Source organism: Haliaeetus leucocephalus, unplaced genomic scaffold (assembly GCF_000737465.1).
Source record: "Haliaeetus leucocephalus isolate CR32 unplaced genomic scaffold, Haliaeetus_leucocephalus-4.0 Scaffold228, whole genome shotgun sequence".
In the NCBI taxonomy this organism is placed as follows: domain Eukaryota; kingdom Metazoa; phylum Chordata; class Aves; order Accipitriformes; family Accipitridae; genus Haliaeetus; species Haliaeetus leucocephalus.
The window spans coordinates 23,973,430-24,000,965 of NW_010972664.1; the positions used below are offsets into that span (position 1 = coordinate 23,973,430).

Genomic DNA, 27,536 nt, shown 5'->3' on the forward strand with positions numbered 1-27,536 from the left:
CCGGGCGGTTGTCGCGGTCAGGCGGCGGCCGGCACCGACCGCCGGGTGGGGGCCGTGCGGGGCAGCTGGGTGAGCCCGCTCCTGCCTGCACCTCCCGGGTGGTTGGTTTCCCGATCGAGGCACGGGCCGAGGTGGCGTGTGGCGGTCCGGCCGGCTGGGGGGTTGCCCGGTTACCTCCGGGGTTTGTCCCTTCGCCCCCGCGTCCCCCGTGCGGGTCCCTGGCTGCGAGGCGTGCCGTGGTCTCCGTGGGTGGCAGCTCTCCTGCTTGAAGGGTCTGGGCAGCGCCGGCGGGTAGAGCGGGTGTGGACCGGGGCTGGGGGAGCGGAGCCTGACGGAGGCTCTCTCGGGATCAGAGCTAACTGTTCTCGCCAAGGTCCCCAGCCCCGGATTTACCTGATTGACTCGCTGACTGTCTCAGCCTGATAATAAGAGGGCGCGTATGTCGTCCGATATTCGTGGCAGGTAGCATTATCCAGGGAACATCAAAACTTCTGCGTTATGCAAGTCCGTGGCCCTGCGCCTCGTTTGTTTTTCATGTTGCTGTCAAAGCTCCCCTGACCCAAACTGATCCAGTGTTAGGAATTTAGAAATCTTATGCTGGAGCATAGTGGCAGGAGGCCACAAAGCTTTCATCTTCACTCCAGCATGTAGAAGCATTCTCGGTCGTGAGCAGCCTGGAGACCAAAGTAACCTTTCTTCTTGCCCGTATCTGGAATATAAATGGATTCTCTTTGGGCTGGTGACAATCAGTGCTTGAGCCTTTCAATTCTTTCAACAGCCCTTGCTATCACTGACTGCATAGTTGCATGATTGTAGCTCAGAATGATAAGACTTTCCTGAGTGGTCATTTCCCAAAATTGCAAGGTGCTGGTTGCTCCTACTTCTTGTGATTATTTCTTCTTTCCGTGCTCTTCAGGCTTCACTGCTGCAAATCCTTTTGGCCTGTGTACTGTCACAGTATCCCCAAATGGTTGTGCAATGGTGTTACTATGGAACTGATAGGCCAGCTGTCATCGTCCAGTATTATTGGGGCAGTCTGCCTGCCATCCCAGGGCAAGAGGGGGGACCAACAAGAATGAGCTGAAACCGCTTCTCTGATCTAGAGCGAGATCTCAATGTACAGTGAGGATAATGACTCTTCCTGAGACTGATGGTGCGGAGTCTTGTTTGGCCTTTATTAGTGGAAATTTTTTGGGGTCCCTCAGGTGTTCCTCTGTGTCATGTGGTAGGTGGGATTATTTTTTGTCTTCTGTACAAAGGATAATTTCCTGTGCTGTGCTCCACTGCAGTAAGCCATTTGTGTCAGGCTCCTGAGCAGATGGCTTTCTCCTTTGGGATCTCCTGAGGGATTACACAGAACATTGTTGCTTTTATAGCGCAATATGAAAAGGGTCATTCCCTCAATGCGCAAACTAAATGCAAGGTAAATGCCGTGGCAGAAAATTAGTGCGTGCATTCCTCAACCATCAGGTTAGTGATAGGTTGTTTGTTTCTTTAGTTTGAGAACATTTGATAGATTCATTTAGCATAGGCCAGTAAACCATTACATTCACAGGTTACTTCAACCCTCACTCACTCTTTTTCTCCTTGCTGCCCACCTATAGAGGTGAAGCATTGACCTTGAGATAACTGGTAGACAGACCAGTGCTTCTGTAGATCAAGCTAACAGTAGTGCAGCAGAGTGTCCGATGTTATACTTAGAGAAGGATGTGGCTGCTTATTTTTGTAGGACTAGAAATAGAAAGCACGTGGCACCTGTTCTTTTGCGGTCTGTGTTGGCTCCTTAGCTGGTTACACTCAGTGCTGTTAGGCGAACTGATAGTTATCTAGATATTCCCCAGGGCCCTGCTGGGTGATGCTCTGGTACAACACTTGACATCAGGAAAGATGCTTCTGCTAAGAAGCCCACTGGCTATCCCATATGAAGTCAGCGAGCAGAGGACTCTGAGGAGTGCAAGGACTTGGAGCTAGTATTTACAGCTTTTATTTATGGTGTGGAAAGCTTGAAGGGCAAGGTAGGGACCAGTCTGGGTTTATGTTGAAAGAAGTCTCTGAGGTTGACCAGCTTCTGTTTTCGTACAGCATCTGTGAGGAATGAGATGCCCCTTCTTCAGTCTACAAGTCCTATTGTAACGTTGATCCTACCTTGAGTTTGCATCTCCTCTCTGTCTGCTCTGAGAAGATGATTGGTCTAGGTGACCTCCAGGGGCCCCTTCCAACCTAAATATTTCTGCGAGCTAAGAAAATGGAAGAAAAGCAAGCAGATAAGGGAGTGTTCAAGAAGCTCAACAAAACTGGCAGGTGGTTTCTTGTTGATCTCGGTTTATTATTGATCTTATGTTGACTTGTTTGTCTTTTCACAGCCTGCCAGCGAGGATTCTACCGTCACTCCCTGGAGACTAAACGCTGCCTGAAGTGCCCCCCCAACAGCTTGTCCAATGAGTTGGGGGCTACGTCTTGTTCCTGCAATGCAGGCTTTTACCGAGCACCTTCGGAGGGCCAGAACGTTGCTTGCACCCGTGAGTCACAAATGGAGAAAAAGAACAATATCTATACGGACTGGGGGATGAACTTACTGAGAGCAGCCCTACTGAGAAGAACTTAGGGATACTGGTGGGCAAAAAATTGGACATAAGCTGGCCATATGAGCTTGCAGCCCAAAAGCCAGTCGTATCCTGGGCTGCATAAAAAGAAGCGTGGCCAGCAGGTTGAGGGAGGTGATTCTCTCCCTCTGCTCTTCTCTCGTCAGACCCCACCTGGAGTACTGCGTCCAGCTCTGGGGTCCCCAGTACAAGAGAGATGTGGACCTGTTAAAGTGAGTCCAGAAAAGGGTCACAAAAAACAATCAGAGGGCTGGAACACCTCTCATAATGAAGGAAGTCTGAGAGAGTTGGGGTTGTTCAGCCTGGAGAAGAGAGGGCTCTGGGGAGATCTTATTGCAGCCTTTTAATACTTAAAGGGCATGTATAAGAAAGATGGAGAAAGACTTTTTACCGTGGCCTGTAGTGACAGGACAAGGGGCAACGGTTTTAAACTGAAAGAGAGTAGATTTAGATGGGGCATATGGAAGACATTTTTTACAGTGGTGAGACACTGGAGCAGGTTGCCCAGAGAAGCTGGGGATGCCCCATCGTTGGAAGTGTTCGAGGTCAGGTTGGATGGGGCTTCGAGCAACCTGATGTAGTGACAGATGTCCCTGCCCACGGCAGTGGGGTTGGACTAGATGATCTGTAAAGGTCCTTTCCAAGCCAAACCGTTCCATGATTCTGTGAACAAGGAGATGGGAGGAAACAAAACGTTGGGAAATGGGGATGAGAGATCAGAGAGGCAGAGACTGGGGCGGACAGAGGGCTCCGTTCGAAATGCATCAGCAGGTGGGAAACTGCCGGAGTACTTTGGGTATTAACAGCTGGCTCTAATACTTTCTTTCATGCTTCTTGTAGGCCCCCCCTCAGCTCCCCGCAATGTCAGCTTCTCCCTTATTGGCACGCAGCTGAGTCTGTGGTGGCAGCCACCCAGTGACCACGGTGGGCGAAAGGACCTGACTTACACGGTCTTCTGTCAGCGCTGCCATTTCCCGTCGTGTGAGCCCTGTGAGCCTGGTGTGGTATTCTCCCCCAGTGCTTCTGGTCTCACTAAACCTGCTGTGGACGTGGACGGCCTAGAAGCTTACACCAACTACACATTTGCTGTGGAAGCCCATAATGGTGTCTCAGGAATGGGACCTGCTCCACAGAGAACTGCTTCAGCTGTCTGGGTTGCAGTTGGACATGCAGGTTAGCAGAAGCAGAGAGAAGTTCTTCCTGCTCATCGGGAAAAGGAAGAGGAATCTCTGTGAATGTTTAAGCTTTCTCCACCTTCTCCTTCTGTCTGCCACATGTGTTAGTATGGTATGATAAGGACTGTAAGGTACCTCTGCCTCTGGCATGTAAAGTCCATCAGTCATATTCCTTGCAAGTCAAACCAGCGGTAATCATTGCCCACCAAGAGCTATGAATCTGCCAAGGACTTAAGAGAGGTGAGGAGGGTAAAGCCCTCCCTGTCATACACTAGTGTAGTCCAGCCTAAGTGCTGTTACCTGTGTGACAGGAAGAACGGGGACCGTGGCGTGAAATATTTCGCGTGACTCAGATATTGCAAAAAATCCGACCAAACACAATAGAAACCCTGCTGTAACTGGGGGTGTGGAAAAAAAGCTTTGAAAGCCTGGAGAAATGAGGATGTTAAAAACATGCGAGTTCTTGACACATTTCTCAAGCTGTCTAGTTTGGCTGTCCTGTGATTACTTTCCAGAGTGCTGTGAAGCATGATTATAGAAAAGTGACATCACAGTGCTCAACAGCCCTTGGTGCTTTCCCCAAGTTCTGATTTAGTGACAAAATACGACTTTTCTTCCTGATGCTATGCAGGGGCAGCACAACTCCGAGCTAGAAAAGCAGAGCTACTTTTGGCTCGCCTCATCACTTCCCGGTGATGATGAACGACAAGGAGAGAACCAGGCTTGACTCTTCAGTCCTTGCAGACTGTTGAGAATTACCTTTTTATTCATGAACAGCATGTACTCGCAGTCAGCTGAGAGATTTTGAGCATTGAATTTCACTGTACCCTTACGAAATGGAGCTGCATTCATAAATCACGTAGGATAGTTGTGCTACTGCTGCTGTAAGAGCATAAAATCCTAACGTTTTTATTTCAGATCGAACGCTTTCAGTGCAGTGCTGCGTTAAATGTAATTTCTTGGAACACTGATTTTGTTTTGAGGGCCAAGCAAAGTTATGCTTCCACTGTTGGGGTAGAAGCATACTATTCACGGAAAGCAATTAATGGCAACCGGAGACCTCATTTCCCTTTCAGCACAGAAGAGAAAGATGAGGGAGTGGCAGTGGCAATGAGAGCCAGTTCCAGTTGCATGGTATGACCAGAGAAGGAAAGAGAGAGCTTCTGGTGGAGAGCGGCCCTAGTCTGCATTCTGTTTGTATTTCTTCCTGACGTTCTCTGTTCTCCCCCCGGCAGCTCCGGTGACAGTATCCCAGTTTATCCTGACACAGAGAGATGACAGCAGTCTTTCTGTTTCTTGGCTTGCCCCGCGGCAGCGCAGCCGGACCTCGGTGGAGTATGAGGTCATGTTCTTTGAGAAGGTGACGCCTGCCTTGTCCGTTCTTCCCCCTTTCACCCTAAGGGGTGGAAAAGTCCTCTTTGTTCAGTGTGCGTTCGTTACTTTGACCCGGTCTGATTTCCGCAGGGAGAGGAGGCACGTTACACAGTGAAGCACCTTATTGAGCCCAACGTCACTCTGAGAGACCTGCAGCCAGACACAGCCTACCTGCTCCGTGTGAGATCCATCACACCCCTCGGCCCGGGGCCCTACTCCCCAGAGCAGGAATTCCGCACCCTTCCGCCAGGTAAAAGGGAACCACTGGTGTCTACCTCACTGGGGAGACACTCACTTCTCCGTCAGATTGTATATTCACATGGTACACGGATCTCTCCTGGTGTTCTGCTAGCTGCGAGGCACAGGCACCATGCTCCTGAGTTCCTTGTCACCAGGGCCAAGCCTGTTGCTTTGTAAAAATGTAGAACAAGGAGACATCTGCCCTGTTTCCTTGCTCTCATATAAAATCCGCTCGTACTTTCCTGTTCAGAACTGATCAGTCTCAGGTTTGTGTGTTGTACTGGCAAACTACGTAACCAGCTCTTCGTCTAGTTCTCCTGAAAGACGTTTTTATTCTGGCTAGTGTTTCCAAGTTCGAATTTTGGCAAAATGGTTACCGTATGCCTCCTTTTGTGTGGAAGTTACTAGTGAAAAGGAGAACTCAAAGGACCTCACCACTATTTTTTTCCAGCTTTGTCATTTCCACTGTATGTAGTGCAGCCCCTGAATGTAACTCTGCCCAAAAAGGTGGTGTGTGCCGCTGAAAAAAGTTCACCAAAGCACGAAGTGTAGAAGGCCAAGCTGTTGAGGCCACAAGAAGACCTTTCTCCTGTGTTGGAGAGCATCTCATACAGACCTCACATCCGACCTCCTCTTTCCCTGGGTTACCCAGAGGCTTCCCCTTTATCAAAAGTTTTCTATAACGGAGTTTGCTCTCTCTTCATTCCACACATTCACAGGTCTTCCTATTGATCCTGTGGATAATTTTAGAAATACATCCATTGAAATGATGCCTTTGAGAGGCTAGTGTTACTGTCATGAAATAAGGACATGGAAGAAACCAAAGGCATGCCTTAATGTAACTACTGTGTAAAAGCTGATAAGGAGTTGTGATACCGTGATTGGAATATAATTTAAAGATTGGGCTTTTTTTGGCACCAGGAGCCTTTGGTAAAATTTTCATGAAGTTGCAGTGCCAAATGATAATGACATAAATGATCTTTAACCAACAGAATAATGTACCACAGGGATTCTGTGGAAAATATGTAAGTAAGTTAACATGTACCTTAGATGGTTTTGATTGTAAAAGAACATGTTAGAAAATACTTTCATCAATATTTTTTTTTAAATAGAAGTTGATCACCTCATCATGCCAAGACAAAGGTATTTTGAATATGAAAGGGATTAAAAAGAAGTGCCAGCAAGGTTTCATTTGGTGGGAGTTCTTCTTTGATAATACTGGAAGCCTTGTTTAGCTGTAATGGTCTAGAGATATTGGTGGAACAAGATTTGCAGGGAGAGGCAATTTTTTTTTAATCTGAATTTGAGAATTTAGATCTCTTAATTTCCTGCAGAAGTCCTATGTACCTAAAACTTTGTCCATTTTATTAATAAAAGATATTATTTCACCTTCCAAATCTTGCCTTGTTGATTTTAACAAAAAAGAACATTAGCTCTGCCTCTTGATTTCTGCATAACTAAGCCGGTGATTTTAATAAATTTGGTGGCATGAGTCAGCATCAAATTGAACAAGAATAACAAGTGTTAATTAGGCTTTACAGATGCTGACCATTGGACTGGATGTTAGGAAACACTTCCAGACACAGTTGTCTGTGTCACGCAAGCTGTTCCTTGCTTTAAAATCTGCTCGTTTATTGAAACAATTTCTTTAGGAATTTTCTTTCTTCTGGATGGTTTCCTAAATCTCTTTAGTGAAAATATTAAAAAATGTAGATTCTCATTAGATATGGATATGAACACTTTTCATTAAGGTATTTTTAAGTTTTTTAAATAGTTTTTTAAGTTATGGGAAATAAGGTTTAAAAACACATTCTTCACCAATGGAGGTCATTTAGCACTTACTCTGATGAATTCAAATATACTGTATGGAAATGGATGGCTTTAGCTTGAGAATCTAAATGGAAGAAGACAAGCTGTGTTATGTGAAAGCTATCTGAATGCTGTCCAACCACAAAAATGAAACCACCTGACGCTTATTTTTGAGAAAGCAGGAATATGATGTTAGACTGCAAGTTCCAAAGTCAATACTTGCTTGTTTCAAAAGTCTGAAGCAGACAGTGGCATCAGTCAAGGTAATTAGGTAAAGGACCAACCCCTGATGATATAGATGGAAGGGGAGGGGGAAATTACTTCTGTAAACGAGAAGAGAGTCAAGTTAGACTGCGGGGGAAAATCATGTCTTTGCTGTGCCGTAGTCTGAATCAACTACTGAGCAGAGAGAAGGGTCTGATCTGAAAGAGTAGCTGGAGAGGAGTGGGAGGGAAGGAACAGCTGTTCTTCATTTCTGAAAGTGTCATGGAATTTATGTGGGAAATCAGGCATAGGGATAAATTACTCAACTGGAAGGCCAAGACTGTAGACAAGAGTCAAGCCGCTACCCACCAGAAGGTGCTCCGTGCACACGAATAACAGTACGATAGGACTCAAATCTGGTGGCTCTGCTGCTTGGAAGGCAAATGGCCATAGCTTACCTAATACCATTGGCTGGTAGAAGCTGGCTGCTACATTCCAGACAAATAGTTCTTGGTCTTTTAAATGATATGGCCTTTCTCTTTGTTTCTGCAGACACGGGAGCTCTGTCTGGTGGAGTCATGGTCTCTATTGTCTTCGGAATTCTACTATTTATTGGGCTGTTTCTGGGACTTTTCATCTTTCGGCGAAAGTAAGTGTTGATTTTTGGTATTGAAAAAAGTATAGATGTAGGAATAGCTGAGCTATGGGAGCTTGAGAAAGGGAGGGAGGCCCTGATTTCTGACAGGATATTGGATAGGTAGAGGTTAGTTAGAGAAGAAGGAGTAAGACCAGTGTGCTGCGGCAAGATGGAATGAGTCTTGGTAAGTAATTTCGATTAGCAGGATTGGAGGGATTGATACATCTGTAAGATAATGCTTGCTGCTGAGGACAGAGGAAAATGTGGTAATTTCTCAGTTTTGTTATAATCCAGCACTATCATACTGTTATCATGACAGATGAATAAAAATATTGTTATGGTACAATCGTTTCTATAGCTGCTGATCAATTAAGGGGGCAATACATGTATTGAGTCATTTCAAACTATTTTCCGTATACCATTACTTTAGTGGTCCTCTACCCAGATACAAAATTCTATTTCATTTCTAAATGTCTATAAGGCTGCTATTGTCTGGTTTTAAGAAGATCAGGTTTTGCGCTGAAAGTGTACAGAAAACATAAAATAAATAGAAATACATCTGTAATTCAGCAAGCAGAAGGATGAACAAAACTACCTGCATGGAAACAAAGCTCCAATTCTAAATGTAGACGAAGCATCACATTTTCTTGCTAGCTGTACTCTACCAGGCAGGTGCAGTGTCTGGTTCCACTTTGCTCTGTGCTACTCTGAACTGTGTCCCTGACCAGCTAGGGCAGACACCCTGGAAGTCTTGCTTTTCTCTTTGCTATCTGCTGACCGTTTTATTTTTATGACTGCTTCTTATGTTCCAGGCAGGCTCGTCGGAGACAAGCACGGCCAGATTACAATACTTCTGGCTTTGATCGAGGTGAGCTTCAAAGGGGTAGTAGAACCAGGGAGAAGCCTGGAATGGGTCGGAAGGAATGAAAAGAAGCAGTAGTTTCAAACCAGACACTGGCATGGATTTTCTGATGTAATTTGCCTCTTCCAATAACAGCTCTAGTCTTCAATGTATGTTTGGTGGATTTGTTTACTGCCATTGTCAGAATCCTATGGATTCACCTCTGCTTCTGTAGCTTTGCCCTACGAAGCTTGTCCAAAGAGTTGACAGGTTAATTTACTCTTTTGTTTCCCTTTACCGCAGAGAAGGTCTGGTTGAAGCCCTATGTAGACCTGCAACCGTATGATGACCCCAGCAGAGGGGTACTGGAATTCACTAAGGAACTGGACGTCTCTTGTGTCACTATGGAGAATGTGATTGGAGAGGGTGAGTTACTTGTTGCTCTCCCCATCTTCCACACTCTTATTTTGCTGCCTATTCCCAAGTTCATCTGTGACCTTTTGCCTCTGGTTGTCCTCAGGGGAGTTTGGGGAGGTCTATCGTGGGTCCCTGCGGCTCCCAGGGAAAGAACGTATTGTGGTTGCCATCAAGACCCTGAAGTCGACATATTCAGACTCCCAGTGGTGGAACTTTCTACGTGAGGCAACAATTATGGGGCAATTCAATCACCCGAACATTGTGCGACTGGAAGGAGTTGTCACCAAAAGTAAGAGTGTGCGGGAGAGAATCCTGGAATGAAAGCAGAAACTGGCACATTTCTCAGACCTTTCTTAGAGAGGATGCTGTCAGAGAAGCTGTGCTTGGAGAAGACAGGCATTGTCATGTTAGCCTGTGGCAGAGAATGAGGAAGGGAGGAGAGGTGTGGATTTCCAACAGAGTCATGAGGCAGTGTGAGGAGAGGTCTTCTTGGATTGGTGAGTGGATAAGAAGTTGGGATAGTGTAAGGGATGCTGTGAGGTTATATGTGTGACACAAGGAATACGAAACCATTGGGGGAGGCGTAAGGAGAAGCGTCAGCCAGCTGTGCCAGTGGAGTAGGGATGTTGGCTGGGGTTGGATATGGTTCTCTGTGTTGGGGCAATGTGGAGAGCATTGAAAGGCAAGAGCAGGAGAATTACAAAAAGGCTGACACCTTCTTGTCTTCTTCAAGGGAGGCCAATGATGATCATCACTGAGTATATGGAGAATGGAGCGCTGGATACCTTCCTCCGGGTGAGAGACCCCAATCTGTAGTAGGCTTGTGTACTGCTGGAACTTGCACTTGACCTGGATTTAGGACCCTAGAAATAAGATCCAGGCATCCACTTACTTTCTGCTTACTAACATGTCCAGTCTCAGCAGTTGAAGCTTGATGCCATCCAGTTTGGTCAGTGTCCAGAGTGCTGTCTTTGGCAGTTGGAGTGCAGATGCCTAATGATGACTCTGGAGACCACTACCAGTCCCTTAGTGAGAATCTGTTGGGTCCTTTGGGTTGCAGCATTGCCTTTTTCCTTGTTCACCAAATGCCCGCTTTTACAAGTTGGTAAGGCCAGTAACTAGAAACCAAGCAGATTGATGTCACTTGACCAGGATCTTCTCTCACCACTTCTTCCATGCAGGAGAATGAGGAAAAATTTAGCTCTGTGCAGCTCGTGAGCATGCTGCAGGGAATAGCCTCTGGCATGACCTACCTTTCAGAACACAACTACGTGCACCGGGATCTGGCCGCTCGCAACATCCTGGTAACACGCAGTCTTCAATGCAAGGTGTCTGACTTTGGTCTTTCCCGAATATTGGAGAATGATGCAGAGGGAACCTATGAAACGAAGGTAATGCAAAAACAATCTTTCACTCTTGTAAATGAACTGTAGTCTCAGGGCGATTGGAATTCTGCCAGATAAGAATGACAGAATTTCTTCAAAATAGGAAACAGCAGATGGGGGCGAGGGGGAGATTTGGATGGAAAATCTCTGGGAAAACCCATAGTAAAACTGCGAGTCACAGTGTGGATAATTTGGAAGGTGGTACTTTTCTGTCTGGAGTCCATGTTGATTTTGTTTGCAAAGAGATTCAGAGGGATTGTGGTTTTGAAAAGAGAAGCAAAATAAGAGGTCTGATCTTTTGGACTCAACTAAATCTAGCTTTGAAGACAGCCCTGTTCTGTGATCAGGGGTTTGGACTAGAGACATCTACAGGTCCCTTTCAATGAAAGTTCGAATGATTCTAATGTCAGGTGTCATGCAAAATAGGGCTGTGACTGGTGTCAGGTTCTTAATTCCACAGCAGTGGTTTTGCGTAGCATTCAACTGAACAGGGGCTTAAACTCGTTCACTTTCCAAGAACATTTCTGTCCTTTTGAGAAATTTCCCCAGGGGTGGTTACATGTCACTTCAAGTGAAGCAGGCCCAGTCTTTGAACCACTTTTTGTAAGCTCCTTGCATGGAAGTACTGGAGAAATACAACTCAATGATACATGCTGGATACACTATGTGTCTGCTCTTTCACAGGGTGGTAAGATTCCCATCCGATGGACAGCCCCAGAAGCCATTGCTCATCGGATTTTCACATCAGCCAGTGATGTCTGGAGCTTTGGAATTGTCATGTGGGAGGTGCTGTCATTTGGTGACAAGCCATATGGGAACATGACCAATCAAGAGGTAACAGACACTGAGCTCAAGTACTGTAGATCTCCCTCAGCCTGCAGTCTTGACATTCTTTTGAGCACATAACTACTATGTCTCCCTCCCTGCTAAAAATCAATGCAACCAAGTCAAGGGCAGTAAGTGTTTGGGCCTCTGAACCACGTTCAGGTGTCAACAGCAGTGTGCTGAATTAAAGACTGGTTAAATCAGTCATGGCCTTTGGGTCTGGAGATGGTTTCTTTCTCTTCTTCCTCTGGCTCTGGACTGTTATGTCTGGTCTCATTCCAGGTTCAGCACATCGGTGAGGTTAGCGCATGCTGTTGAAACTATTCCTCAGAGTCTGGTTCCCCTTTTCTCACCGGGCCTGTGCTGGGATCATTTGGTCCTCACTTCTCATGAACCCATGCCCTGAATGGCAAATGGGAGCTAAGCGAGTAAAGGATTGAAAGTACATGCATATGCCACTTCACTTTTTGACATCCCTTAGGTCCCCTGATCCTTTGCTGTGCTGCCCAAACCCTACTTCACACACGTGTAATCTGCTTCAACCCCTCCCTGACTGCACGCCGTGCAAAATGGTGAACTGCCCGCTCCCAGCCCCGCAGAGGTCTCCGCTCTTCTTTCGCGCTCTCCGCTCTTGGCCAGATTTGTGTGTCCTCTGTGCAGGTGATGAAAAGCTTGGAGGACGGGTACCGGCTCCCCCCACCCGTGGACTGCCCATCTATCCTCTATGAGCTCATGAAGAGCTGTTGGTCACACGATCGGATGAGGAGGCCTCATTTTCAGGAAATCCGGGCACAGCTGCAACACTTCATCTCAAGTCCCCAGCTCCTCCGGCCCGTCGCAGACTTTGACCCCAGGTAAGCAGGCTGTCACTGGAGGAGGAGAGGTTAACTGGGAGATTTTTCACCTCCCTGGCTCCAGCAGACGGAGAGTTGGTGCTAGCGATGCAGGCTGGCAAGAGGCACCTTGACTGCTCTGTGCGCAGAAGAAAGCGGCCGTCTCTCCGTCGTGGTGACGGAGGGCATGGCCATTGGCCTGGGCAGTCTGGCCTCGCTCTGCAGAGAGCAGATAAGTTGGCCTAGCCCTGGCAGAGGGTGCTTGCCCTTTTGCTACTGTCTCATAGTACTGGCCATTTAAGGTATTTGCAAGGCTAATGAGGGTTTTATCTATCTTTAGGGTAACGCTCCGGCTCCCCAGCTGCAGTGGATCTGATGGGATCCCCTATCGATCCATCCCCGAGTGGCTGGAATCCATTCGGATGAAGCGCTACATCTCCAACTTCCGCACTGCCGGCCTGGACACCATGGAGTCCATTCTGGAGCTCACTGCTGAGTAAGGGCAGGATAAGCTCCCCCAGGGCACCCCAGGCTATGCTGCTAACAGCTGTGTCGCTGCTATCTGAACTGGCACTCGTATTTACTTGGAAGGCTTCTCTCCGTCCTTCTCTATACAGTTACATGGAAATGGACTGGCTTCTTGCCCTAAAAGGGAAGAATCAACCCAGAAGAATTGGGATCAGCCCAAACTGTGAGACTAATTCCCTAACTGTCCATGCTTGAGGCTCTTCAGGGGCCTGTGTTGCTCTGAACTCACATCAGACACAAACAGCAAAGGGAAGCAATAGGCGGCAGACAGTTCTCTAACCTGACCATCTCCCCACCCTTGCAGGAGTTTATAAGATAATTTTCTTGCCTTGAATTCCACATGGGCTAGTGATATCCCTCCCTCCCCCATCAGCCAGGCACTGTTCTATCATAGAGCAAAGTCCTTCTGGGCTCCTTAGGAGGACTCGGATGCTTTACCAACCCAGCTGTGCTCCATTGTAGGGTCAGGGACATATGTAACTGCCCTGGCTGGAGCTGGCTATAAAGCAAATGAACAGGCACAGAGCAGGGACAGACCTCCTAAAGGGTTGAGCCGTGGCCCCTATCACAAGCTGACATGGACAGAGTCCTGATTTAATGGGAGCACAGGCCTGGGCGTGAGGTGGGAGAAGCCAGTTGACTGGGTGGGCAGAGGTAGCTGGGGAAGGGCAGGAACATCTAGAAGTTTCTTTTCTCTAGAGAAAAGGTAGGCAGAGGAGGAGGAGGCACTGAGGGAAAGGAAGCTTTCTGAACTAATGCTTGATAACTGTTTCTGCCCTTACCCACATCCCAGTCCCCAAGGAACAAGAACAGCAAGTAATTTTTTTCCTTTCTTTTCCCATTTCCTTCAGGGACTTGAAACAGATGGGAGTGTCACTTCCAGGCCACCAGAAGAGGATCCTGTGTAGCATCCAAGGCTTTAAGGAGTGATCAGTCATTGCTCGCTTAAGCCTGCTAAATGCCCGTTCTTACCAGATATCACTTGGAATCATTCCTATGGCAATTGCTTCCAAATGAGTGACTGGGCCAAGCAGAGCAAAACAGCCGGAACTGAAAAGGCTCATGAGGCAGCACCACCTGCTCTCATTTCTGTTCCCCCTTGCTTTAGCTCTACAGCAGCCATCAGTACGTTTAAGAGCACTGGTCTTAGAAACTGTTCTCAACCCTGTCTTCTGTAGCCTGTTCCGTGCGGCACCAAGTAATTCCTGTAGTCCACGTACTGGAGGTTCAGACCCTCAGTATATGACATGGAAACACAAGGATACCTACAAAGGAGGTTGGGGGTTGGTGGGTAATGTTTTAAGATTGGAGATGAGGGTTCGGATAGACTGGGACATTCAGGGAACATGCACAAGGACACAGGCATGTAGGGATTGGGCCCATTCCCTCCCTGGCATACATCCCTTCTCACTTCAGCAGCCTTCTGTCTTGCTTATTTTACAACAGGAACAAACTATTCAGTCTTTCATAAGGCTGCTGGTAAGGGGTATTTTTTTGAATTCAGCTATTCTTGCCTTAAACACCAACTCATGGTGTACTTCTTTCTTTGGAGGAGAAGCTGGGAGTAGCAGCACACTCTGCTGCCACTTGCATGATCATGTAACCTCAGCATGTTGCTGTTTTGCACATGCACAGTTCAGCGGGGAGATTTACATCTCTCCAACCTGCTTAATATCTTTACTTGTGCCACAGACAGCAAACCCTTCAGGTACTTATTTTTCTCTGCCCCTTTTTAAAACAGAGAATAGTCTTGTTGGCTGGATAGGGTATTTGTAACAGAAAAATGTGTAGGTGGTCTGTCTTATTCCTTCTCTGTGGAGGAAATGTTATTATTTATCAGGTCAAGACAGTTATCAACTGTAAATAATATTTGTAAATAAACCTGTGGCAGAGCAGGCTGTGTTGGAGTTCTTTGGCTTATTTCAAACATGACTGGAACCTTCAGCATATGTATTGTAAATTCCACGTTTAGTTGTTTCAGCCAATGGTCTTTGTCCATTTAACTGCAAATTTCATGTGGAAATGCAGTTGTGTTAGGGTTAAAGGATACATACGCAGCTGGTCACTTCAGACTTCTTTCCTCTAGACCCAGTTACAGCTGTATCCATCCATCAGCAAAGTCCATATTTTTACTGCTCCTGTATTTATTCCTAAACCATGAGAAGTATTGGAAGCTACTGCTGGAGTTTGATGAAATACATGTAAGTAGTACTTCCTTCTCCTGCAGTATAGGCTGTCTGGGGGGGAATCTCTGTCTGTTGTTCCTAAGACTTTCTCCTAACCTGGGAAGAATAGTCACCTCAAGATTTATTTTTCAGTGCTTGAGCAAAGTCTAGGTTGGTGAAGAAGGTGAGTGCTAGCCATTCAGCAATCAGTTAACTTGCTGTAGATAGCTATTAGTGTTTCCATAATTGTATAATGCTCCAAATTCTTCAGGCTACAAATTAACTCTCCTGGGAAGGTCTTGCTTAATGATAAATGACAGAAGGGTTAAGTAGCGGAGAGCTAAAGAACTGCAACTTAAAGCAAGAAGTTTCTATCCAACATGAAAAGCGCAGAGTATATGTAAGGAACCGTAGTATACAGGTACCTCAGTTAACTCAAGTCACTGCAACTGTAGTAAGGGAGACAGCTGACAAGATAAGCTCTTACTGTGAGTCTTGTTAGTATATCACTCTTAGTAATAGGTGTCTTTAACATGAAGTACAGATAATAAATAAAGTTGCTACATGGTAGATATCCAGGCTAGAAGATAAGCCCTCGTGAGGCTGACACAAGATGATGAGCTTGTGTCATCCATATGTAAACTTTAGCCTATCCTTGCAGAAGTTAGAAAATTGGGAGTGGTTGATATATCAGATAGATGTGCTGCCATTCAGAGGGACAGGAGAAATGGGAAGAGAGAAGACTGATGAAGCTGAACAAAGGGAAATGCAGAGCCCTGCAACTAGAGAGGAATAGCCCCATGCACCAGTACACGCTGGGGCCTGACTGGCTGGAAAGCAGCTTTGTCAGAAAGGACTTGCAGGTCATAGTGAACAGCAAGTTGCACTTGAGCCAGTAATGCACCCTTGTAGCAAAGGCAACCAACAGTATTTGGGCTACATTAGCAAATGCATCACCAGCAGCTGGAGAGAGGCAGTTCTTCCCCTCTATTCAGCATTGGTTGGACATCAGAGCATTGTGTCCAGTTTTGGGCTCCCCAGTACAAAGAATATGGACTTACTGGAGCAAGTCCAGTGAAAGACTACTATGATTTTTGAAAGGATTAGAGCATCTGGCATATGAGGAGAGGCTGAGAGAGCTGGGACTGTTCCGCCTCAAGGTGAGAAAGTTTGGGTGGCTCTTACCATTGTGTATAAATACCTGATGGGAGGGAGTAAAGAAGAAGGAGCTGCACTCTCCTCAGTGGTATCCAGTGAAAGGAGAAACAGTGGGAACACATCAAAATACAATAAATTCCATCTGAAGGCAAGAAAAAACTTACTGCGCGAGTTGTTAAACACTGGAACAGGTTACCTGGGAGGTTGTGGAGTTCTTGTCCTTGGAGGTATTAAAAAACTGACAGGGTACATTCCTGAGCAACCTGCTCTGGCTGACCCTGCTCTGAGCAGGGAGGTTGCTTCCAACTTCAGCTGTTAGGAGCTGCTGAATCAGCTGGCCTGATAGAGAAGAGGCTGCTCAGTTCCATGTCCTCAGGTACAGCCAGTAGCAAGCCTGAGCATGTATTCCCCATAGGCACCCATACACAAAAAATACACATGTATATAATATGTGCATGTATATATATATATATATATGCACGCACACTGTACATGAATGGCCTGAGGCAGAAAACAGCAGTCATGCAAGCACAGCACAAACAGCCTGATCCCATTCCCTTCTCCGGCTGATCAGGATGAACCTGTTAGTAGGAAATACATACATACATACTATGGATCCCTCTAGTGCCTAAGACCAGCTACCCAGTAGCTGGCTCCACCAGCTGGAGCCTGAGCTGGTCTCCTCAGCTGCATGTCCTGAAGGCCTGCAGCCCTGCTCCAGTGGTGGCCACTCAGCCCCCTCACATGCACGCACACAAACACACAGGAGCCCTCCACGAATTAGCCTTAGAGATTGGCTCTACCCAGCAGCTGGCCCAGGATGGGCTGGTCTCCCAGCCACCTTACACACGGATGCAAACTGTTCTCTGGTAGCTGGTGCAGGCTTACCAGTAGCTGACTTCCAGACCCAAGAGTAGCTGGCTTGGACCTCCTGGGAGCTCTAACAGCTGACTCTCAAGACTGGCCTTTCCAGCACCTGGCCAGTCTTGCAGCCATGCCAACTCATGGCTCTCAAGTCTCTTACCCTACAAACTCACCAGCTACTCTGACTTGATTTTTGCTAGGCATTACGGAGGGACATACACACCCACACAACATGGACGCAGTCAGGTATTCCCAGTTGCTGGCACTTAAACCTCCACGTGCACTGAACAGAGTCCCTTCATACAGGGGACGAGGAAAAAAAAAAAAAGTTTAGTAAGAAGGCAGGACAGACTGCACTGATGACACACAGGGCATGGCCAGACAAGTGTGCTGCGTACGTGCAGCCAGCCCCTTCTGTGCCCTTTTCCCCTCAGCTTACCCACGCTGCTTCCTCTCCTCGATCACTCCCTTTCCCTGCCTTTGATTCTGGCCCTACACATCCCATAACAAGCGTTGTACAGTCCCCAAATGCTCTTCCCCTGCACCCCATGCCCCTCAGAGGGACTAACCTCCATGTAATCCACAAGGTGATCCAGAGAGCCCTTCCCATTGACTCCACTGGACAGGTTCCATACCCAGGCAACCAGGGTTCTAGTCCTCTGATAGCTCTGCGAGGAGCTGGGGCAGAGTCCTTCTCTCCCGTCACCGTTTCTCTCCTCTGTGCTCCTTGGTGTTTGTGGGCATGAGCTTTTAATTACACAATCTAGAAACGACCACTCAAAACAATGCCTACAAACCAGCAAGAACTCAGATAAAAAAGAAAGCGAATGTACAATTTGTTTATTCTCTCATCCTATAGGAAACCTCAAAGCATTTACTAGATCAATTTGCAAGGAGTCATTAAAGACTACCCCAAAACTGGCAAGAGAAACAAGAGTAGGTTTCATGTCTTTGAAGTGTAGAAGCATTGATGCTTACCACATAGAAGAGTTTCACCTGCAGTGACCAAGACAGTATCATGCTTAAAACCATAAACACCAAGCACAAACACTTTCCGAGTAGCAATAGTTAAGGCAAAGCAAGCAAATTGACCACTTTATTCCAGTCTGATGCAAGTGGATTGTAATAACTCACCTCCCAGTGACACATCAAGCAGACTACAATCTTGCTGTACTGAAATGCAGCCTTCCACTGCTTTAAATGAGAGCTACTCTTCAGGCACAGAAAAGTAGGAAACTAAACAGTTTGAAAAGGAGACCAAGAGGTGGACAGGCCATTTTCAGACTCCTCATCTCCAGAGGCTAGGTGGAATAGCAACTATACATTCCCTACTGCTCAAGACAGCAATTCTCATGGGTAGTTGAACAAATACAGCAGACATGTTAATGGAAAAAACCCACATTTTATTGAATGCATACAGTGGTTGGACAGTGTAGTTATTCAAAGGGTTTGTTCGGTTTGAGTTTCTAGTCCAGGAAATGGGGCTCAGTGCAGTAACACTTAGAGCCAAACAGTACATTGCAATTACACTGCAGCTTTCACTGACAGCAGTGAAAGAATCCCTACCAGAACAGGGAGACGTTCCTCAGTCTGCTGAATCCTCATCCACGCACTGAGACGCCTCCTCACCATGTGCTGCCCGTCCTTATGACGGTCTTTATTTGTAAACATGCATTCTTTGGACTGCTCTGCTACTCTGGTGCCCAGCCTGGCTGTCCAGAAACCACACTGGGCAACAATTCATTTCAGGGAGGGAAAAAGATTTTTTAAAAAAGTTTCCAAACTCAGAAACAGAGTAGGATTCCAAACATTGCCAGTTTAATCTGGCTAAGGAAAAAAAAGTGACAAGACAGTTAGCCAGTAAAATCCATTAGAGACAGAAAAGCTATAGTAGGTTAGCTTTTTCCAGCAACGATAACAGAGATTCCCAATATGTTCTGCCTCCACACTCTAACCCAGGAGTGAGGGAGGGGGCAGGGGAAGACATCCTGATAATGAGGTGGCATAAGAAAAAAATAAAATCAAAGAGAGAAGTGGTGCCGAGATGGAGGCTTCCACCTTCCAATGTCAAATCACTGTTCTTGGCTCCGTGGAACAGAATGCTCAGCCCTTCCCAGCACCTGCCACCAGGTCGTTCTTGCTACTTCCACCAGGCGGTGGTGGAGGTCTGGTCCTTCTCCTCCAGTCTTGAGGGAACAGAGATTGTGCACTCACCTTCATCACAGCCCCCAACCTGGAATGCACTGTGGCCAGGAAGTGGCAACAGGAGAAGAGGTCTTTTCTTGGTGGGTGTACAGAGTGAAGTCTAGGAGCGGTGAATCCTACATGAGTAAGGAACTGTGCTGGCATAGTCTCCATTGGAAGCAATCTGCCTTGTCAGGCAGGGGGGTAGGACAATGGCAGGGAGGGGAAGAGTATTGAGTGCAGGGGTCTCAAGGGTATGCCCACTCCAAGCTCTTCAGCGTGCTGTTTTGGCACGAACAGTGTGACATTTGATGCACAGCACATGCCCATCCAGTGGAAAGCACCCATTCTCGTCTGCTTCAATGGACAAGGGCTTCCCACAGTCCTAAACAGGGAAAGAAAAGAGCGAGGGAGCTCAATGACAGCCAACAGCAGGGTAAACGCATTCAAGGATGTGAGGAATGCCCCACTGCATCAGGATGATGGTTCACAGACCACCGCTCTGTCTCTGATGGTGCTAATGGGAGATACTATCTTGAGGGAAGAGCAAGCCCCTTCTGTGATCCCAGCATGCTCCCCCAGTATACACAGCTGCTGTATTAGGGATGTTAGAGACTACAACCCTGCATAGTCATTGTTCATGGGCTTGTGGTCTGTGAATGTCTAATCGTTTTCTGAACCTGCTTCAAAATGCTCCAGATTCATTCAAAACAACCTTACTGGTTGGTCAGGATAGACAACAAAGGTGCCCAGTTGCTGATGACAGGCATGGGAGAGATGGGAGGAGTGGGGCCACCAGGCTTACCTCACACTTGTAACATTTCATGTGGAAATTTTTCTCCAGTGCCACCACACGCACCGTCTCATCCTTTCCAGGCTCTGGCATGATAGGCTCACTACAGACTGAGCAGCGTGGAGCATACTTCCTGCAACACACAAAAATATGGAGGAGACCATGACCACCGTGGCGACATTCGATGTAAGTTTCTCACCGCTGTACAATAGTATTAGCAGCAGAGGAATAATAAACACAAAGAAGTTTAGGTGGGAAAAGTCCTTAATTGCTACAAGGTACATCGCTGACTCATTTTTAACTTCATGTCCAACAGATCACATGGGCAACCCAACCCCACACTGCAGGAAAATTAAACAGGTGCGAGGCAACATGCCTTCTGTCAGACACCACATGCATGTGCTCTCTCCATACCTGTGGTAGTCATCCACACAGTGAGGCTGGTTGGCCTGGTCCACAATGAAAGAAGCCCCCTCCAGAGGGGTATGGCACATCACGCAAGTGAAGCACTGGGGATGGTATGAGTTACCAGTGGCCTTCAGCATCCGGTCTGTGATGGTCTGTTTGCAGACACTGCACTTTTCCAAGGTCCCCTGAGCCCAAAGGAAACAAGTAAGACACATTAATCCAATCCCCCACCCCTGGGAGGCTACACCACAGACAGGCAAGATGGAAGGCAGAAAGAAAAGCAAGAGAGAGCAACCACAGCAAGCTCAGCTCTCTCCAGCAGCTTTTATCCCAGTGACTCACAGCATAGCAGTCCTCGCAGAAGGGCTTCTCATCCACGTTGTAGAACTGCTGCCCCTGCAGCTGCTTCTCACATTTGAAGCAGGTGAAGCATTCCACATGGAAGAGGCAGTCCAGGGCCCTCACAGCTGGCTGGGTTCGTGACAGGGGCTTCCGGCAGAAGCCACAGAGCTCTGTCAATGGAAGAAGAAAGGGATTAGGAGAGACGAAACCCCACAACAGTCTTAGTCCTACTGCTGTCCACTGAGGGAACGCACCAGAAGTAGCAGCCTCTGCTGGCGGTGGATGCTCCATATCCTTCATTAGTTTCTGGGTCAACATCTCCAGCTCTTCTACCTCCTTCATGGTCAGACAGGAATTTCCCCTTGGTGGATCTGCACTGGAGCCTGCGGGTCTATGCTGCAGAAAGAGAAAATATTCAATCGCAAAGGACACATATAGACAGACTCCTTCCCACCCTGTCCCTAATAAACCTACTTCTCTTGCCTTTACTTCTCATCTGTCTCTCTCTAGGGAACAATCTGCCATCCACTGTGCTTGCTTCCTTCCACCTTTACACGAAGTCCTACTCCTCTCCACCACTGTCTCTAGTTACATCTCTCTTTCAGATGCCTAACAGCTTCCCCTAGCCTGGGCCAGACCCTCCCTCCTCATCCTCCAATTTCACTCCCAGTGCTGCTGTGCCTGTTCAAAGACACTGGTCCCATGGCTCTAACCCTTACCATGTCTTTTGCAGCAGCAGGTTGTTCTGTGGGACGTGGCTTCTCCTGCACTTGGGGTCTTTCCCTCTGCTGGGCATACGTGAAATTGGGAGGCTGTGGCCGAGAGGAGGGACCTGAAGGTGAAGGGGCTGTGAACTGAGTCTGAAGGGAGGTAGGGTATCTTGTAGAGTTTGAGGGAGCCGTGGGAACATTGGCACCTGATTTGGACCCAGACTTAGGAGAGCCAGCAACAGGGGGTGGGGTGAATTTAGGGGTAGGCTGAGCAGAAGGGAGAGAAGGGGGTGGAGGGACTGGTGCTAGGGGCTCCTTGCGTTGCTGTGGGGCTGCCCATGGGGTTGGAGAAGGGGTCAAATCCACTCCAGGGGGCTTGAAAGGTAAGCTTCCACTTGGCTTTGGAGTGAACTTGGAAGGAAAGGAATGAGGAGTATCTCTGGGTGCAGATGGTATTTCCACAGGGGCTTTTGGGGCCGATGGTTTCTCCAGAGAACCTGTGGATCCTGGAGATACCTATAAAGGGAAGCATCAGAGTTATCAGGCAGTTATCAGCAAGGTGGAAGAGAAAATATCCTGTCTATAGTAGTAAGTCAGCAGCAATCCCAGACCCACAACACTAAGAGTTCCCACACTGTTACATATTTAGCAGTCCTGACAAGCCGCAAGATCTATGCTTTCTGGTCCTTCACTTCTGCACTATGCTTTATCCAGACATTTTAACCTTCAGTAGCACCCTTCTCATTCCCTCCATTCAGCAAACCAGTCATCTCGCCTTCCACCTGCGACATTCTGGAGAGCTCACCCGGGATTTGAAGGGGTCATTCTTCTCCATGTCATCCAACATTACGGACAGTGAGTCAATCTCAAGATCAATGCTGCTCATCTTGCCACGTACCTATACCACCATCCACGAGGAAAGAGGGAGCAGAGCACATTACAGGAACAGCCAGAGAACCAGGTGTATCCCCTTACAATAGCAGATTTTGACACTTTGGACTGTGGTACAGATCTGCTCCCTGCTTTGAGTAGATAGCAAGTTGGTGAAGATGAACAGGGCACAGTCTCCAAGGTCTACAAACAGTGGGAAAATGCACAGCCCAGAGAAACTCACAGAGAGATTTAGGTGGGAAAAGACATCTGGAGATCTCTAGTCCAACACCCTGCTCACAGCAGGACTAACTCCCAAGCTAGACCAGGTTGCTCAGGGCCTTGTCCAGGTGATTTCTGACCATCCCCAAGGATGCAGATTCCCCAGCCTCTCTGGGCACCTGTGCCAATGTTGAGCCACCCTTGGAGGGTAACAGGGTTTTCTTCTGTCCAACGGGAATTTCCGTTGCCGCAACTTGTGTCCATTGTCTCTTGTTGTGCCCCAGTAAGAAGAATCTGTCTTCTCTCCAGCCTTTCTTTAGGTATTGCAGACTGCAGTTAGATCCCTGCCTTGGCCTCCTCTTCTGCAGGCTGAACAAACCCAGCTCTCGCATCTCATGCTTCAATCCCCAATAATCACTATGACCCTTTGCTGGATTGCATCTAGTTCAATATTCCTCTGGGGTTATTATACTGTGGAGCCCAACTGGAAACAGTCCTCCAAGATGCAGCCTCACTAGCACCAAAGAGAGAAATAATCACTGTCCTTGTCCTGCTGACTACACTCACGAATGTAGCCCAGCATGTGGTTGGCCTTTATTGCCACAAGGGTGCATTGCTGGCTCACTTTCAACTCACTGTCACCAGGAACCCCAGGTCCTTCATCTGCAGAGCTGCAGCTCAGCCACTTGACCCTAACCTATGCTGGTCCATGGGGTGGTAGCATTTTCTGCTTTCCCAGATCTCGGGGCTTCCTGCTGCCAAGTTCAGAGAGTAGCGAGAAGCTGTCCCAACTCACAGAGCATCACAAGCAACTATACCTCCCTTGACCTCACTCACCTGAGGGGCAGGTATCTTGCTCACAGGCCCTTCATCAAACATCGGCGGCGGAGGAGGAGGAGGAGAAGGAAAAACTTCTTCTGGGGCTGGTGGAAAAGGCTCTTCAAAGGGTGGTGGGGGTGGGGGAAAAGCACAGTTTGCGGAGAAACTTGCCTCCTCTCCAGGTGGGGGAGGAGGTGGCAGCGGCAGGTCTATGGGGAAGAATGAGAATAAAAGCAAGTTTGGATCATTTCTTACTCTTAGCCAGTGCAAACCCCAGGAGGGGTCTTGAAGGTACTACAGCAAGTAGTTTCCCAGTACCCAGGGGACCCCAGCACCTATCAAGGACAACCGAACTCCACAGGCTGGCTTTCATCTTGTCCAAAGCTATTTGCCATCATACAAACTTTCCTCAGTAGCTACTGCAATCAGTCACTGGGAATAGTTATTGTATAACTGAGACACATGTCTTACTACGCCTTTTCCCACTCCTCCTCTCATTCTTTGGTCCCTAGCATATGCTTCTCTTGCCAGTAACTGGCTCAGATTGCTGAATACTGAGCAGCATTAGAAGGAATGCCAGTGGACAACCCAGGACCCTGAAGAGCCTGCATTATTACAGGAGAATAAGCTGGCACCTCACATCTGGCTAGTAAGTGCTACAAGAAACAAGTAGGGGGAAAAAAAGCAAGTCAGACCAACTACCCCTTATGCATATGAGGAATCACTGAAACTGCTTTATTTTTCTGGGAGATGAAAACAGCTTTCCTTTCCTAAAATGGCCCCGTACCAACACAGATTAGGACATGAGAAATTTTCCAGAACCCTTTTAAGCAGGCTGAAAAGCACCAGAGTGCCTCAATCTCCTAGAAGAAAACCCCATTGCTTCCACCTATTGATATTTGCTGAAGATATGGAACAGGCAAAAAAAGAGACATCTTCTACTACAACAGTCAAATTAACATGAATCCTCCTCCCTTCACCATGTATAGAAGTTGTCCTCTTATCATCCAAGCAGCAAAGAACACTGAAGAGGAGGCGAGAAGCACAACTTCCACATCCCTTCTTCTGGGCACCCACCTCTCTTCCTAGCTAGCCCTAACCAGCAGTAAGGTGAAAGACCATGTTTTTCACTCCTGCTACTCCATGTGCAACTTTTAACAGGAGTAATCGAATTGTCTCATCTTTATACCCAGCTGTTCTCAACAGACTTTATAAGGACTTCTCATCTGCAACCCAAGGGAGACAATACTGCCCTTTCAGAAAATGAAAGCTGAAATCTTATTAGTCAGTGGAATGCATAAACTGCACTGGTATGCAGCACCTCTTCCAAGCCTTCTTGTGCCACAGAAATTCTGCTTGGATGGGGAAGTAATACTAGGCTGGTATTTTTTCTTTGAAACAACAGTTTGGGATCAAGCTTGTATATGCTTGCCTTTTGGTTTACTGAAATGATAAAGAATACTGCAGAAATTAAGCCCTGATCTGCTGTCACATTGTTTCATAAAAAGCCTGTTTTATGAATTACTCATACAAACAAAAAAGTTCCCCACAATGTTACTATACCAGATTTATACAATGATCAATACCAAATATAACATTCCTACAGCAATACTAACTTAGCCATCCTGTCATTTAAGACAAAGAGACCAATTTCTATGGCTTTACGTTACACTACTGTTTGTGTGGGGAGTGTATAAGAAAGGGAGCGAAGGATTGAAGAGATGCATTTCTCTCATGACTGAGTTTGGTGGTTCATCTGTACTTCAGATGTCTCACTGGCAGTCCTTACCTGATGGTGACACAGCAGCTTAAGCCAAATGGTTCTTTTGCTAATCTTTCTGTCAAGTTAGTTCCTCCATAATAAGCTTTATAAGGAAGGGAGAAGTGGAGCAAACAATACCCAATCTTCCACTCACACTGTGTATTGAAGAATAATTTTTAACATCCATCTGTCTACTTTTGTACTTCAGGTGATGTATTTGTGTCAGTTTGAGACCTTCCAACAGGCACATCCCTAATCCACACAACTATAGCAGAAAATCATAAAGCCTAAGATAAAACCTTGGATTGCAAACACAAGATTCCAGCCAACAACGTATGAGAAAAAGGCCACCAGAGTTAGCTGGTACTATTCTAGGAGACAGAAGCACCAACATGCTGAAGCCCTTGTGACTCAAGAAATGGAAAAAATGGCTTAATAATTTATCTCCTCTGAGCACAGGACCAGCCTTCCTACCGTCAGGTCAGCTGCCCACTAACTTAGCATGCTAACCTAGAAAACATCAGTGTTGCACAGCCTACGCCAGACAGTGAAAGGAAAGAAATTTAAATCAGCAGTTAGCATTATCTGAACATGCATGTCCTGACTGAGGATAGAGTCTTGGGGTAATATGCAGCACCAAGCATTAGTAAGAGGTCCATAGGGAAATTTCCAGTGTCCCCATGCTAATCAATTCCAACTAGGGAGCCACAAAACCAGGAACCTTCTGCTTCTTAGAGGACACAAAACCAAGCAACCAACAAAAAACAAAACAAAAAACCACCCCACCACCACAGGAAATAAAAAAAACATAAAAAGAAAAAAAAAGAAAAAGAAAACCACACTGAAGCAAGAAGTTACTCTGCACAGGAAAACACACCCAACCCAAACCACTAGGAAAAAGTATAAAACTCTACCAGCCATAGAAACTCTTAAGTCTCACTTCCTGTTTATGATTGCTTCCCCCATTTTTTTCATGCAATTATTTCTCCTTCCCCACCTCCAGCAGCAAAGATGGCAACCGCAGAGTCCAGAAGGGTCTCTACAGTGAGGGACAACAAACTTGTGCCGAGATGAATCAACAAGAAAGAGAACAGCATGATTCATCACCATCAGGGTCAACTTCCCTGCAACATACTTGCTCTCAGACATGTTGGCCAGAAACTGACTGCAGTTACACAATTATGCACTCAGGGAATACTATGAAAAATCCATTGCATTCCTCCAGCATCAGTATAATGCAGGACTGCCTTCCTGCCTCCTTTCCTAATGGAGATACTACATCCTTTAAGATCCCTTTACAATTGTTTTATCTCATTCTGGAACCTGCCAGCCTCCACAGCAAGAGTATCCATCACTTACAGCAGTGATGCCCTCGTCCTCATGTTTAGCCCAGTTACGGACCTTACACCCCGAGAATTTAGAAACGCATATTCGCATCTGCCACGCCAGCCCTCACCTACCTTCTGCCGGCAGGGACACGGATGCTGATGGAATCTCCCCCACCTTCCCTATCTGAGCACGCTGGGCACCAGCTCCAGGAGGAGGGGGCAGCGATGACTCTGACGCACCCCCAGCCTTGAAGGGGTTCACCTTGGGTTTAGGGGCGACCACAGGCGCAAACTTCTTCTGCGGGTTGTAGAAGGAAGGGGTAGAAATGTTGATACTGACTGTGGATGTCATGCGGGTCCCTGGGGCACCTGGGGAGGCCATCTTCTCAGCACCTGGCAGGAGAGAAGAGGGAGGAAACCTATATGAAGTCAGCCTTGGGCCAGAGGGGAAATTAACAGAGGGAAACACGTAAAACAGAGGGATACAGGAGTTTAAGTCCAGCCAGAGGCTGAGTTGCGTGAGCAGAGCACAGAGTACTTCCAGGATCAGCAGAGGAACAGAAACTGCAGACAGCTCAAATGAGCCAGCACGCTTCCCCGCTTCAGCTCGGTATGGCGTTAACCGCAGAGGGGTTCCTGCCACAGAGAAAACCAATCTCTTCGCTGGAGGAGAACCCTGCGTGCAGGCCCGCTGGAGAGGACAGCGGCAGGGACCAGAGCCAGCGTCGCCCACCCTGCACGCCCTAAGGAGGGTGCCCCGCACCCCCTCTCCCAAAACTGGAATTAGCGTTTCCTCTCCCCCACTCACCCGATAAGGCCAGCCAGTTCCTCTTGACCTCCGCCTGCGACAGCCCCGGTAATGTCGCCCTTCACCGCCCCCCCCAAGCCTGGCACACCCCCGCATCCTCCATCCTCTACCCCCAGGCCCCGGCGTGCCGGCGGAGCGCAGGCGGCAGAAGAACAACAGGGCGGCTGAGGAGCTGCCTGGTGTCGCATCCCCAGGCAGAGCCCCCTCCTTCCCGGCCCTGGCCCCCGCTTTC

General features: G+C 47.4%; 2 protein-coding genes across 6 annotated transcripts in view; one reads left to right on the plus strand and one right to left on the minus strand.

Annotated features, from left to right (window-relative positions):
• The window catches only part of EPHA1 (EPH receptor A1), a 34,648-nt gene extending 19,882 nt beyond the window's left edge, over positions 1-14,766 (plus strand). Inside the window, exons 5-18 of the mRNA XM_010567607.1 lie at positions 2,364-2,519; positions 3,444-3,776; positions 5,014-5,138; positions 5,243-5,402; positions 7,958-8,054; positions 8,855-8,910; positions 9,187-9,309; positions 9,404-9,589; positions 10,034-10,095; positions 10,482-10,691; positions 11,370-11,519; positions 12,171-12,364; positions 12,684-12,839; positions 13,723-14,766. Of these exons, the coding sequence (XP_010565909.1) occupies positions 2,364-2,519; positions 3,444-3,776; positions 5,014-5,138; positions 5,243-5,402; positions 7,958-8,054; positions 8,855-8,910; positions 9,187-9,309; positions 9,404-9,589; positions 10,034-10,095; positions 10,482-10,691; positions 11,370-11,519; positions 12,171-12,364; positions 12,684-12,839; positions 13,723-13,801 (2,087 nt within the window). The 3' untranslated portion in view covers positions 13,802-14,766. The remainder of the gene's footprint in view (positions 1-2,363; positions 2,520-3,443; positions 3,777-5,013; positions 5,139-5,242; positions 5,403-7,957; positions 8,055-8,854; positions 8,911-9,186; positions 9,310-9,403; positions 9,590-10,033; positions 10,096-10,481; positions 10,692-11,369; positions 11,520-12,170; positions 12,365-12,683; positions 12,840-13,722) is intronic.
• Positions 14,767-18,438: 3,672 nt separating this feature from the next.
• The window catches only part of ZYX (zyxin), a 12,168-nt gene continuing 3,070 nt past the window's right edge, over positions 18,439-27,536 (minus strand). For 3 of the 5 annotated variants that reach the window (XM_010567609.1, XM_010567608.1, XM_010567610.1), the window contains 9 exons: positions 26,629-26,889; positions 23,425-23,615; positions 22,301-22,393; positions 21,505-22,011; positions 21,040-21,181; positions 20,786-20,955; positions 20,450-20,628; positions 20,048-20,168; positions 18,439-19,627 (listed from right to left, as the gene is read on the minus strand). In XM_010567609.1, the coding sequence (XP_010565911.1) occupies positions 19,517-19,627; positions 20,048-20,168; positions 20,450-20,628; positions 20,786-20,955; positions 21,040-21,181; positions 21,505-22,011; positions 22,301-22,393; positions 23,425-23,615; positions 26,629-26,878 (1,764 nt within the window). In that variant the 5' untranslated portion in view covers positions 26,879-26,889 and the 3' untranslated portion in view covers positions 18,439-19,516. Of the gene's footprint in view, positions 19,628-20,047; positions 20,169-20,449; positions 20,629-20,785; positions 20,956-21,039; positions 21,182-21,504; positions 22,012-22,300; positions 22,394-23,424; positions 23,616-26,628; positions 26,890-26,982; positions 27,275-27,536 lie in introns of those variants that run through there. The other 2 variants (XM_010567611.1, XM_010567612.1) reach the window with 2 other exon arrangements.